This window comes from Rhineura floridana, chromosome 15 (genome assembly GCF_030035675.1).
Source record: "Rhineura floridana isolate rRhiFlo1 chromosome 15, rRhiFlo1.hap2, whole genome shotgun sequence".
Taxonomy (NCBI): domain Eukaryota; kingdom Metazoa; phylum Chordata; class Lepidosauria; order Squamata; family Rhineuridae; genus Rhineura; species Rhineura floridana.
This window is the reverse complement of record NC_084494.1, coordinates 34,633,621-34,647,190: the sequence shown is the minus strand read 5'-3', so window position 1 is coordinate 34,647,190 and position 13,570 is coordinate 34,633,621. Positions and strand designations below refer to the sequence as shown.

Sequence of the window (13,570 nt, the reverse complement as noted above, 5' to 3'; positions counted from 1 at the left end):
AGGAGCAAACTGCAGCGTTTTCGGGGAGCCAACGGTTTTCTGGAGAAGAAGGAGGGAGGTCCATGAGAGGCAATGCGGTAAGGGCGGGATGCCGACTGGAGAGACGTCTATTTTATCCAATTAAATTGAAGACTGGGCAGATGGACGTTGCTACCGCCCAACCGAATATGCCAAGAAACTTGATAAGCAGATACAAACGCGAATCAGATCGGCAGGCGGGAGACACTATATCCAATGGCGGCGGAGGGCGGGACTCAGGTAGGTAAGGTCGTGCCTCGATCCAATGAGCACTGTGATCCTGCAGAGTGACGGGAGGCGAGCCCAATAGAGGCGTGCCTAAGGTGGTAGCGAGGGTGGGTTGGTGTAGTGCGGGCGCCATGTCGCGGCGGAGGTGGCGAGGTTCGCAGAGCGGCGAGGGTGGCGGCGGTGGCTCGGGACGCGGCGGAGACATGGTGAAGATGGCTGGCGGAGGCGGCGGCGGAGGCGGCGGCTCGGGCCGCTATTACGGGGGAGGCCCCGACGGCGGCCGCGCTCCGAAACGCCAGAAAACGGAAAACGCGGATCACGGGCCGGGGGGAGCGGCCGGCGGAGGCGGGGTGAGAGTGGAGGACGGAGGCGGGGAGGCCCTGAGGGGGAGGAAGGCGACAAGAGGATGGGCTGAGAGAGAAGAACGTAGGTGTGAAAACAGTAAAGAAAGAGAGAGACGCATAAAGCCGGCCTTCATTGGGATCACGAGGCGAATGGCGGCCCTAATGGCCGCTTGAGTAGAACCTCCATGCGCGGGAGCAGTCCGCCTTAATTGGCCCTGACGGCTGCTGGAGAGGAGCAGTCTACCGGCCAACGGTTGTCCGCCTCGGGCGCCGCCCGTCCGCGTGCCTAACGGCGCCTTCTCAAGGAAACAAAAGGCCGTCAATTAAAAAAAAAAGCTGTTGGCCTCATACTCCCTAACATCGCCTAACCTAACGGACCGGGCGGGAGAGTTCCAATTTGTTTCGAAGATGTGGCGGCGGCCGCCGTTGGAAAGAAGGAATGTTTATTTATTTGTTTATTTTAAATATACACCCGCCCTTTCTTTCTAGAAAGAGTCCACGCAAAAACGCTCTGAAACATCTTAAAAACAAAAGGCTTTAAAACGTTATGAAATCAAAGGATCTCCCAAAACATATTAAAACATGTTAATGTTTTAATTAACTCGTATCAATCCTGGCCAGCACGTGCAGCAGGGCTCTTTGCTCAGATCCTGCAGGCTGGCATTTACAGGTTTTATAATGGGGCTGAGGGGCAGGAAGTGCAAAACCTTTGGAGGGGCAGATGGAGAATGGGGAAGTAAGAATAAGGAATAGTGTGTAGTGGAGAGGGTAAAGGGACTGAGAATGTGAAGTTAAGTTTTGGAGGAGGCTAAAGAGGCTATGATACGGGGTCAAGTAGAGTCAGATATTTTTGGGAAGGGAGAACTTTCTGTAGACTATAAATCATAAATACTGAGGTAAAGTAAAGTAAAATTTAATTTTTGTGTCGCCTATCTGGCCGAAGCCACTCTAGGCGACATACACATTAAAATTAATAAAACAATATAAATACAGAATAAATACAATACAATAGGTTGCTAATAAAACCCTATTGAACCCTAAAGTTGATCCTATTATTATTACTTCTAAATTTGCTCTTGTAACAGCCACAAAAGCAAAACTTTTAAAAAAAACCTGTGGGTGGGGAGGGAATAAAATGTGATCATGATAACGGTGGCTAAACCTGGGAAGAACGCCCTCCTCCTCACCCCACACGCTGCACGAGGTGCGGAGCAAATGCTGTTCTTTAGTTTCCTTGGGTGGTTAGGGCTGCGCAATGCTAACATGGTGGTATCACAAGCGCAAAGCGGTCAAGGACCCACAGATGATGACAAGTGTTGATAACTGTCTCTAGGCCTGAACGAGCCAACCTTTTTTAGCCAAAAGGCCACGTTCACTCCTAGCAACCCTGTGGGACCACATACCTGTGGTGGCTGAGGTCACCCTACACTTGCATACACAGGTAGACACTCATAAAAGTGCATAGCTCCCTCAGATGATCAGTACAGATCATCTCTGGATGGTTGGTGTCCCCTCTCCATTCTTCAAATGATGGCTTGATGAGCTGTCATCATTCACATCATGCTGTTGGGCTCAACCATCCCAACACTGTCACTACTGTCACTGCCACCAAAATGGGGGGAATGGTTGGGATCAGGCCTTCAAACTAAGGGTTAGATATCCAGGTTCTAGAGACAGCTATTGGACCTCCTTGTCTCTTGTTACCAATGTGGATTGCTGTGGGAGGAATTTCCTTGGCTTGTGAAAGGTGATAAATAATGATGGCCTGAGAAGGGTAGCTGCTATTGTCGGCATATCCAGATGAGAATAGGAAGAATTTTGTTAAAATCATTTGCAAGATAGTGTGAAAAAGACCAGTCTAGGAAATGGGCTCTTTGCAAAAATTAGCCTCTAGAATGATGAAGGCATGAATCTTAATTTCTCTAGGGAAAATAATTGTTGAGCTGTTTTTTAGTGTTCTTACAACATTTATGTGTCTTGTCAGTTACTTCTCCAGCTGCCCCTGGGCAACTTTGTTATTTCTGCCCAATTTGACTGGCAAGACTATTTTTTTAAAAACTCTAGGTTGCATCTTCAGGTTTACTTGTCATTGAGAGGGGTAATTCTCGCAGGGTGGCAGTGACTTTATGGTATTGAACTGGAGCCATTTTCTTTTTCTATTCTATATGGAGCCTGCTCTTACTAAATGTAAATGGTAAAAAATGAAATGCCTTGGTGTAGCTAGGAGGCTTTTAAAATTGAGAAGGAGAGTCAAGTTAGTAAAAGGAGTTTTCCTTAATGTTCAGTTACTCCACGGAGTAAACTTGAGTTCTTCCTTGTGAAGCAGTGGAGGTAGACTAAACTGCTACAGATCTCAGTAGCAGAGAACTACCCTTTGTGGAAGTGGCTGTGCTGCATTTGCAGCTGGAGCGAATCAAGTGGTTTTCTCAGTATGGTCTTCCATCTCTTCCAGGAGAACTACGATGATCCCCACAAGCCAGCTGCTTCCCCTGTTGTCCATATCAGGGGCCTGATTGATGGCGTTGTGGAAGCTGATCTTGTGGAGGCCCTGCAGGAATTTGGCCCTATAAGGTTAGGAGTGGGCAAATGAGGCATCCAAGGAGATGGAATGGAGGGTGGTTGAACGTTTGTTTGACTATGTACCATTGACTGCTTCGGCAGTGTAAGCAGTGTTGTTCCTTTTCTTCCCTCAAGTTACGTGGTGGTGATGCCCAAAAAGAGGCAGGCTCTGGTGGAGTTTGAGGATATTCTGGGAGCCTGCAATGCTGTGAACTACGCAGCTGACAACCAGATCTACATCGCTGGGCACCCAGCCTTTGTCAACTATTCCACAAGCCAAAAGATATCCCGCCCCGGTGACTCAGATGATTCTAGGGGAGTCAACAATGTTCTTCTCTTCACCATCCTGAACCCCATCTACTCCATTACAACGGTACGGTGTGTAAGCGATGCTTCTCGAGCTGCATCTGCTGAGCCAGAATGTGTGCCTAGCATTTGAGCACACAATAGTCCATGTCTTTGTTGGAGCCCCAGGGCTTGTTTCAGACACAATGGAGATGAATGCAGATAAAATATAGCTGCCAGGATAATAAGCATCCTTGCAAGTCCATCTAATTGCACAAAAGAACTTGCTTGGATTCAAGGAAGGGTGGCAGCGACAGCAGTGTGCTTCAATGCCTTTGAAGCAGCGTAGATTGGTTTGTTGCCTTGCTTAAATGAGAGGTACAAATGGAGTCTTGTAAAGTCAAAGGTACTAGGACAGGGATGGGGAACCTCTGGTCTTCTCAGTGATGTTGGAGTCCAGCTCCCATTAGCCTTGACCAGTAGAGCCAATGATTGGAGATTATGGGAGTTGTAGACTAACAACATCTGGAGGACTGCAGGTTCCCCATCCCTCTGCTAGGAGATAGTGGGGGGTGCTTCTTTAAGTATGTACTTTTTATGTTCTCTTGTACCCCCTTCACAGGATGTGCTGTATACCATCTGCAACCCATGTGGCCCAGTGCAGCGGATTGTTATCTTCCGAAAGAATGGGGTCCAGGCTATGGTGGAATATCCTTTTTTTTCCTGGTGGCTGAGAAGCTTGTAGCAATTGGACCAAGTTGGTCCTTGAATAAGGCAAACAGAGGGCCTTACATCCTGGGTAAGGGGAGATTTGCTTTTATCTGCCTTCTCATTTTTTTAATCTGTATTTGCTATGTAGATTGAGAGCAAAGGCTAGTAGTATGAGGAAAGATGATTAACATCCTATCATCATTTGAGTTTGAATGAGTGGTCTCAGCCTTTCAAAAGGCAGTTACTTCTATTTTGTTGACTGCATTGATGGTCTACGGTGACAGCATAGGTTTAAAAATCCCTGCTTCCTGTTTCAGCCACTGTCTTTGGTCAAGGCCTGGAGCCAGCTTGGGAATTGGCAGAATGCTGTGGCAGGCTTGTTAACTTGGTCCTCACCTGATTACCTGATCACAGTGGTTACAATCCATGGGTCTCCACCGCTGCCCTGAAAGAGCAAACTCTACAATAAAAGATAAGAGGCATTTACAGTTTCAGTGGGATGGGTTTAGTGCTGAAAGTATGCTGTATCACGTTGGACAGATGAGATGATGGACATGGAAGGGAAGGCATCCTTAATCATCGAATAAACATGTTGCTTCCGAAAGGTCCCAATAACAAGAACTTAAGAGTTGGAAGCATTCAGTCTTTCACGTGGTCAGAGAACTGCCCCAATTTTTTCCCAAGGCTTCCTTAACACTGCAAACATTTGACTCTGTGCAGAGTGCTCAAAGGGCAAAAGCTTCTCTGAATGGGGCTGACATTTACTCCGGATGCTGCACTCTGAAGATTGAGTATGCAAAGGTGAGTGTTTCTGTGGAGGACGGCGCTCTGTGCCCACGGAAGGATCTTCTGTGCGCTCCTACTGTAAGCAAGCAATTGGATGCTGGCTTGATTAATCTGAAAGGACTTGCAGAAAGAGATATTTCTCTTGCCATCAAATAGGTGTCTTAAGCACACACACCCCAGTTCAGATACGTACTCCCTGTTCTAGGTCTTGAGGCTGGTCACAGTATTCTACGACATGAGTTTTTCCGTCCTCCCAATTTCTCTCACAAAACACTTCCTTTCCTTATCCATACCCATTTGTGCTACTGCTTGCATTCATGTTGCTACAACACTGTTGTGGCCGCTACCGAATAAGACGCAACTAGATGGGGGAATAGCCGTATTGGCTGTTACTTCCAGCAGGGAAAAGTACAGCAGCCTGACTGCCAGATACTGTGGGTGAAAGTTGGGTCAATATGTACCTTAATTGTGGCTCATAGAATGTGCTGGATGGATTGCTGGTGTGGCCTAGCATGTGCACTGTATTGCATGACTGGACAGCTCAACAGTCAGTGCAAAAAAAGCATTTGGAAGAAGCACAGCCAAGAGTTAGCCACATAATTGGATCTCCTGCATTACTTTTGTATGGTTGTATTTTTCCCCCCTTAGCCTACCCGCCTGAATGTGTTCAAGAATGACCAAGACACGTGGGACTACACCAACCCCAACCTCAGTGGACAAGGTAACCTTGCTAGCCTGCTTTGAAGCCACACACGAACCCTTGCCTTCCCCTTTGAGTAGCACACTCCATATATCTGATTTGTGTGATGTAATGCCATTTGCCTGCTGTCTAGCATTGTGGCTGGTTTTGGAAGTCTCAAGCTAATACAGCGATGCTTTGACTCAGGTTTTTGTTTGTTTGTTTTTGGTGGGACTTTTTTGGGCTGCCAGAGCATCCGTAGGAAAGCCTAATAAGACTCTTTAAGACAAGTGGGTGTAGGCAGTGACATTGTCGAAGGGAGTTGTTGGCAGAAGTGTCATCTTTCATGATTGGCCTGCAGAAAACCTCCAGAAGAGCTGTGGGTTGACCTCCATCACCCAGGATAGGGAGGGACACGTGACCAAGCTAGAGTCACAGTGCCAGTCCTTCCAGCTCCGCCTTTAGTTCCGTTCCCTGCCTTGTCTAGAATAGTCTCTAGTCTACTTGTGACAGTACTCAAAAACTGGAATACAACATTGGGAAAGTGATGCAGAGTTAAAAAGGGAGTGACTCTTGAAGTTGAACTTCAGGACAAGTATGGAGCCTGTCTAAGGTACGAACCAGGATGAAGAACTGGCCTTCCTAAGATTATTTTGCAAACTGGACTTTAAGGAAGCGCTTGATCCTGGAGGTACCACTTCTGGGGATGGCTGTCTTCATCTGTTTGAAAAACAAGGTGTGTTGTTGAAAGCAGGAGTGTCAAAATGGCTTGATCCAGCACCTGCTATTCCATGGGTGGGGGGTTGGCACTGGCCTGTCCATGTAGCACAATACTGATGAAGGAAGGGGGCTTTGCCCAGGCTTCAGAGAAATCTGTGCATGCAGCCCCCACATATTTTTGGGGTGAGGAATGTGGCCCTTCAACTGGTGGCCTCAAATGTCCTTTGCTTGAACAAGACAATAAGGATGGGGACCAAGTTAAACTTGACATGCTCCAGATCAGCCCACAATTAGCTGGAGTGCACTATCTTAGTTTCTGAAGCTGATAGGGATGGAAGGTCTGTCTGACCCACCTGTTTCAGCGGCTTACGCACAAAGGTGATGCTGTCATTTTGTGTGTGACGCTACAAACAGTGTAATTTACACATATACATTAAATTGGCTTAAAAACTGGATGTGTGTGCCCGTAAAACTTTGGGGTCGTGCTGCATTCTTCCATGGATGTGGTGATCACCGAGTGCTGCCGAAAAGCAGTGGCGGGGGAGTCTGTTGACCAAAGGGTCTGACAGAGGTCACTTTTGACCCCACCCCATAGCAAAGCAAGCAATGGCATTACATGACTTGACATGAACATGACTCACTTTCTCCTCCAAGGTACATAACTAGAAGATGTGCAGATTGGCAGTGGCTAGTTGGCAGGGCTGTGCAGTTCAGTTAGCTGCCTCCTGGCTCTCCTGTCTTTAGGCTGGGCAAAGAGGAGGTGCATTAACCTGGCCTTTCCCCAGCTTTGAACAGTGCTTTCACACATGACCCTGAGGGAACCGTATGCTACTGCAGTCGAAGTCCTGAATTGCCTGTGATCTGCCTTCTGCTACACATGCTTTAACACCACACAGTGTAGGAAAAAAAGCCAACCTTCCACTAGTTCTGCCTGGAGAAAACATGCAGCATCTTAAAAATGTACCTGAAAAGCAGCAGATTTGAGTTCATTTCTTTTACATCAAGAACACAACACCGTGATCCAAGAAACATCTACAAGCACAGAGTGAGACAGAGAGAGAGAATGAGAGAGAAAGACGCACCAGGCCACGACATTCTTACAAATCCAAACCAAAAAAAAACCTTGAACCCAAGAATGTAACACAGAAACTAGGAAAACACAGACCAGAGGGGTCTCAGACAAATGCACCAGCGCTCTTATCGGAGAACGGAGTAGATCCCAGAGACCCTCCAAGACATAGGATGCTCTCCATATCAACAAGGTTTGGTTTGGGAGGGCAGTTTATCACTCCTTTTCTTGCAGTCCTCAGCTGCCAACATTTATCAGCGCCAAGCGGAGACAGACAAAAAAAAAAACACCAAGTACCCAAAGCCCCCAGCTCCCTAGAGACTGGGGGTGCTTTCTGCTCCGGGGGGCACTTGGGATCCAAGGCACATTCCATTAACAGAGGAGAGACATGCACACGGGAGACCTACACAGAGCCAGAAGCACCAAACCTGTTAACAGCACATGACAAAAACATCAGGAGATGCAACACGGAAGGGACACTCATTATTACACCTTTGTTATGTCCTTTTTTCTTGATACCATCTGAAGACAAAAACATCTGTGAGCCCTTTTTTATTTAAAACAATTTTTTTACTTAAAATTGTATCAGTTTCGTGCCTTTTGACTTGTATTTGACTCTGAAACCATGTAACGCAGGGTCGCAGTGTATGTTTGATGGGACGCCATCTTTCAGAACTGTGCTTACACTGTTGAAGCGTCCAATGGTAAGAGAAATGCAGAATATGTATGTGACAATGGACATTGTACTGTGTACTCCTGCTGTAAGTAGCCCTTTTCAATCTTTGTAATGACTATCGAAATAAACTGCAAAACACCTTTATTTTTGTAAGAGCAAAAATGAAATTGTATGGTTTGCTTAAATTCTTCTGCCTTGTATACAGTTATGTGTTTTAACTTGACTTGTTTATTTTTTGCTTTGTTTTGTCCTACACTTCTCATTAATCCCTTTACCTCTGCTAGAGTTGAATGGGGATGGGTGGGTGTGCTTATTTTTTTATTCCTGTTGTCAAGTGAAAACTGTCAAGTCCTTTGACTCTTCTCTTCCCCCCCCCCCGCCCGGTCAGTCATTTTTTTTGTAACTTGTTCATCTTCTGAGACACCAGCTATGACAGAACCTGAACTTAAAATAGGCCAAAAAGTGACTGTCCTGAGGAGTACACTGGATCCAAATACAAACCTGTGCCAATCTTGAATTTGTAGAGTTGCAGTAGGTCAAATGAGCTGCAAAGTTCTGCTTAAATGGCATATCCTAGAAAAAATAGCTGGATTTGTATGTTCTCAGTAGTATTTTAAGATGCTAAATATCCCTTTCCAGAACTACTGTCCCTGATCCCTAGCGCATGAGTGTGTTGGGTGTGGGGAAGTAGTCTACAATTGGAAGAGTTGGGTGTAGTTTGCACCCTTGAAAATGTGTTGACCTTTCACCACCTTCTGTCTTCCTGTGACTGGAGACAGATTTCCTTCTCAAGTTGTTGGAAATATTTAACTTGAGAGCCATGGGGTGGACTTGTGACCTTCTAGCAACCAGGTGTGCCCCAGAAATACAGTTGCCAGACTTTTCATATATGTTTCTAATGAGCTTCTCTTTTTGGATAGGTGAACCAGGTGGTAACCCTAATAAGCGGCAGAGACAGCCTCCTCTCCTTGGGGACCATCCTGCTGAATATGGTAAGAAGCTGGCACACAACTGCAGCGCCCAAAGTAATGGGCTCTGAGATGTATCTAGTCTCACCTGTTTGAGTTCCTGATGCTTGCTTCTTTCCCAGGAGGACCTCATGGTGGCTATCATGGGCACTATCATGATGAAGGTTATGGCCCTCCACCACCTCACTATGAAGGGAGGCGGATGGGCCCACCTGTGGGTGGCCGCCATAGGGGGCCAAGCCGCTATGGGCCTCAGTATGGACATCCCCCTCCACCACCACCACCCCCAGAGTATGGCCCCCATGCTGACAGTCCAGTCCTGATGGTTTATGGCTTGGACCAGTCCAAGATGAACTGTGACAGGGTCTTCAATGTTTTCTGCCTGTACGGCAATGTGGAAAAGGTAAGCTAATTGATGTCTTCTGGATCTTGCTCTTCGTTGGGTGGATGGATGCAATTCCGCTTGCCAATTCAAGACATGCTGAATGCGCCTGGATTGTCCTCCAGTGGTGGAGGTTAGGCAGCAGTGGATTACTCTTCCCACTTGATCTGGAGGCACAAATGACTTCCTGGAGGGAAGACTCTCTCCCAGTTCCTGTCAGACCTGCTTCGCTGGAGCAGGCCCTTCACAGAGCTCTAGCTCTGAACTCTTTTTGCCACTCTCGCAGCCACATACAGCATTGGCTTTCTTCAGTGTCTTGGCTTTGGCCTTTCAGTGGACCAGTGGCCGTTGGGTACTGCATCTTTTCAGTAGCCCCACCTCCTCCTGTTCATCCCTTGGATGCTGCCCATCCACTTGCCCTGTCTTTCTAGGACCAATCCACACCCACCACCACCACCCAGAGCACTGGGCAGGGCAAGGTGAGCAAGGGTGGCTGCTTTTCCTCTTAGTTCCTGTCACTGCTCACTCAGTTGGGGAGAGCAGATGAGCAGGCAGCAACAGCAAGAAGGAAGAGTAACAAGATCTGGGTGCTTTGAGAGCTGGCAGTGAGCCCCCTGCTAGGGTGTTGGCCCCACCAAATGCTGACTCTGGTTTACATGACACTTGACGCTGACGAGTGTGAGATTTGGTGGCAGTAGTATGATTCCATCTCTTATTACAGGGACAGAGGGGGGGCTTTTTGATACTTAGGGAAGAAATGGAATCCTAGAAATAGGCACTCCTTTGAGAGAATTGAGATGACTGACTTCTCATAGGTTCTCTGTCATTGAATGTTGACTAGAGTCCCCAGAATGCCAAGATTACAAAACCTCACTTCTGATGTAGCTTGAAAACAGGTTTGAATTTGGAAAGTGCCTGCTAAATAAAGAAGCTCATTCTCACAGTTCAGTTAACAAGTGTGCCTTCTAAGAGCCAATGGTCAAAGGAAAGATGGGAGTGGGATTGGCTAAGAAACCTGCAGGTGACTGGGGAACTAATCTAGGATATACAGGCTGCAGCCCTGAGCCCAGCGTCCATGCAGTAATGCGTATTAAAATGAGTGCAAGTTTGTAGCTGTACTGTACACTTGGGATTTTGTCTTTGAAAGGGATTGATCTGTGCCAGTAGGTTTTGTGTTTAAACAAAGGTGTGCATATTACTAGGTGAAGTTTATGAAAAGCAAGCCTGGAGCAGCCATGGTGGAGATGGCAGACGGCTATGCTGTGGACCGAGCAATCACCCATCTCAACAATAACTTCATGTTTGATCAAAAGCTGAATGTATGGTGAGTACTTCTCTCCTTGGGGCTCTACTCTGCACTCTGTCCTTGAAGGCTGCTCCTTGCCTGTAACGTGGGCATGCACTTAAGCTGCATGTTGTTTTGACACAGCGTTTCCAAGCAGCAGGCCATCATGCCTGGCCAGTCTTACGGCCTTGAAGACGGTTCGTGCAGCTACAAGGATTTCAGTGGCTCTCGGAACAACAGATTTTCAACCCCAGAGCAAGCAGCCAAGAACAGGATCCAGCACCCCAGCAATGTGCTTCATTTCTTCAATGCTCCTCTGGAGGTGACAGAAGATAACTTCTATGAGGTAAGAGCTCAGGCCCATCTCAGTGTCATAGAAAAGACCATTCAGCAGTTGGTCTACCCTGCTGCCTGGATGGATCACAGGCCTTGTTCTGTATTTGGTTCCATAGCACGATTAATGCATCGGGGGTTGGAAGAAAGGGATTGTGTTTCAATGCTCAAGTGTTCTGTCAGAATAGTCAAGGCTACGAGATGTCCCCATCACCTTGTAGGCACTGCACTGTAGACCTACAAAATTAGTTTGGTGTTGACTGTGGAATAGCTTTTGCCTTCTCTAGAATTTTGAAACTGGGCTTGACTGTGCAGGACTGAGCATACATGTCATAAGACTGTGTGTGTGATGCGTCTTGTGGCTTAACACTTGGATTGTATTTCTACTTTTTCTCCTGTCAGATTTGTGATGAACTGGGGGTAAAGAGACCAGCTTCAGTCAAGGTGTTTTCGGGGAAAAGTAAGTACATGCAGTTTTCCAGTGTCGAAATGCTACCTCTCGGAAAGCAGGAATTTAGGGTGGTGTGCACTCAAAAGCCTGCTGGAATCCAGCCAGGTAGTTAAAAGATGATGCTCTGTAATAGCTTGCTTTTGCCCTTATATGGTGTTTAACAGTCCTTTGAGATGACAAAACTAAGACTGACTACAGATCATATGGTATGAAAACAGCGTAGTCCTCCTTTCTTAGCTCTCCAAACCAGCCAGTGATCCAGTCCTGCACACGCTGTCTGAGACCGCTCAACCGTGTCCTCCTTATTAATGTCCTCACAGGTGAAAGGAGCTCCTCTGGTTTGCTGGAGTGGGAAACCAAAGGTGATGCCCTGGAGACTCTGGCATTCCTCAACCATTACCAGATGAAAAACCCAAGTAAGCCTCAGGGTGGTTGCATCTTGCTCTGGCTCTTTTTGTGGTCTCGTTTTAAGTAGAACAGTTTCCCCAACAAAGGCATTAACTAGTCATGGGTGAGCCCCCTTTCCCCAAAACCTTGCTGCTGGCAGAAAGTGGGAAGGAGAGTTAGATGCTCACAAGCTTCTGACACCTTCAATATTGTCATGGTGGAATCCAGGGGAAGGGAATCTGTGTGCGCACACACCTCTGTCAGACCAAACTTCATCCCTGACCACTGGCCGTTCTGGCTGAAGCGGAAGGGAGTTAGGAATCCAGCCTGTCTGGAAGTCCAGTTTCTATACCCCTGGTCTAGGGCCTACCCAAAGTGGTACTGCCAACAAACACCCAGATAGTGTGGAAAAGGCAGCAATGAGGCAGGTGCCTGTGTGAAAACATTGTGAACTGGACCTACATTTTGGGATTCACCCTGATTTGTAACGAGTTTGACATGTAATGAACTCACAAGATCACTTTTTTGAAGGAAGCCGTCTTTTCAGTCTATTGATACTCTTGCTTGCCTAGTTAAATAGACATCAAGGACTAAGGTCAGAAAGGTCCCATCAAATTGGCTCAAGTTGGGGATTGCCAACCTTTTGAGGCCCGTTCCATTAGCACATCTGCAATTAGAGAAACTGTTATGACCCCCTCCTGAAATTGCCCCTCTTTCATTGCATTTAGCCCTGAAAGAAATCTGCTGTAACTAGCGGAATGCTTTTTTCCAAGCCTAATTGAAATTGGGGGGCATTTTCCCACATTGCAATTAGGTTTGAAAAAAGCCTTCCATTAGCCACAAGAGACTTCTTTAAAGCCTATTGGCAGTGGGAGCTGGAATCCTGTGGGTGCATGTGCACCCATGGGTATGATCCACAGTCTAGTAGATCATGATCCATGGTCTAAAATGTGATGGGATGTTAAATTTGGAAACTTATTTGAAACCTTTTTCCTTTTAACTGGTTCATCCATCTGTGAAATACCTTATATTGCCACAAGAATGAATAACACCTAAGGGACTCTAATGTTGGTTTCTTCCTCTTCCTCCTAGATGGTCCGTATCCCTACACACTGAAACTGTGCTTCTCAACAGCTCAGCATGCCTCGTAAGTGTTTTGCTTGGCTCCTACCAAGGAAGACTTCCTCCGTTACTCTTTGTGTGTGTGTGTGGGTTTTTTTGTTTTTCAAAGCACCCTGCATTCCTTTTTTTTTAAAAAAAAGCTTAAGTAGAGGCTGCCTGCAGCAGGGAAGAAGAGAAGCCCTGTGGAATTTGGACAATATCTGATTTTAAAACTATTGTACTTGTGACATGTTTTTCCCACTCTTATACTGTGCTGCCTGTGCTACTTGGCACACCTTAATAAAGCTGTTTGGAAAATAACTCTGGAGGTTGTCTCTGTTGGTGCAGTTGGGCTCTTGTAAAGTTTCCTAGAAATCTCAGCAGGAATCTTAAGTGTGGAAGGAGGGGTGTACAATTAGCAGTATTGGTGGGGATGTCCTGTGGGGAGTTGTATTGCTAGGCCTCTATTGTCCCCAGCCTTTGGTTCCATGGAAGGAGGCACAGGCTGAAGATCTTCTCTTGCTTGCTTGTATTTTCTGTTTTTGAGAATTTTGTGTCTTAAGCAAAGACTACAAGAATAAAAAGTGA

General features: G+C 46.6%; 1 protein-coding gene across 1 annotated transcript; it reads left to right on the top strand.

Moving 5' to 3' along the window:
• Positions 1-330: 330 nt before the first annotated feature.
• HNRNPL (heterogeneous nuclear ribonucleoprotein L) lies at positions 331-13,303 on the top strand. The gene is made up of 13 exons (XM_061596682.1): positions 331-596; positions 3,043-3,161; positions 3,285-3,522; positions 4,057-4,144; positions 4,852-4,946; positions 5,580-5,652; positions 8,996-9,067; positions 9,166-9,446; positions 10,628-10,749; positions 10,855-11,056; positions 11,446-11,503; positions 11,815-11,910; positions 12,974-13,303. The coding sequence occupies exons 1-13, from the start codon at positions 378-380 to the stop codon at positions 13,030-13,032; spliced, it is 1,722 nt and encodes a 573-aa protein (XP_061452666.1). The 5' UTR covers positions 331-377; the 3' UTR covers positions 13,033-13,303.
• Positions 13,304-13,570: the final 267 nt, after the last annotated feature.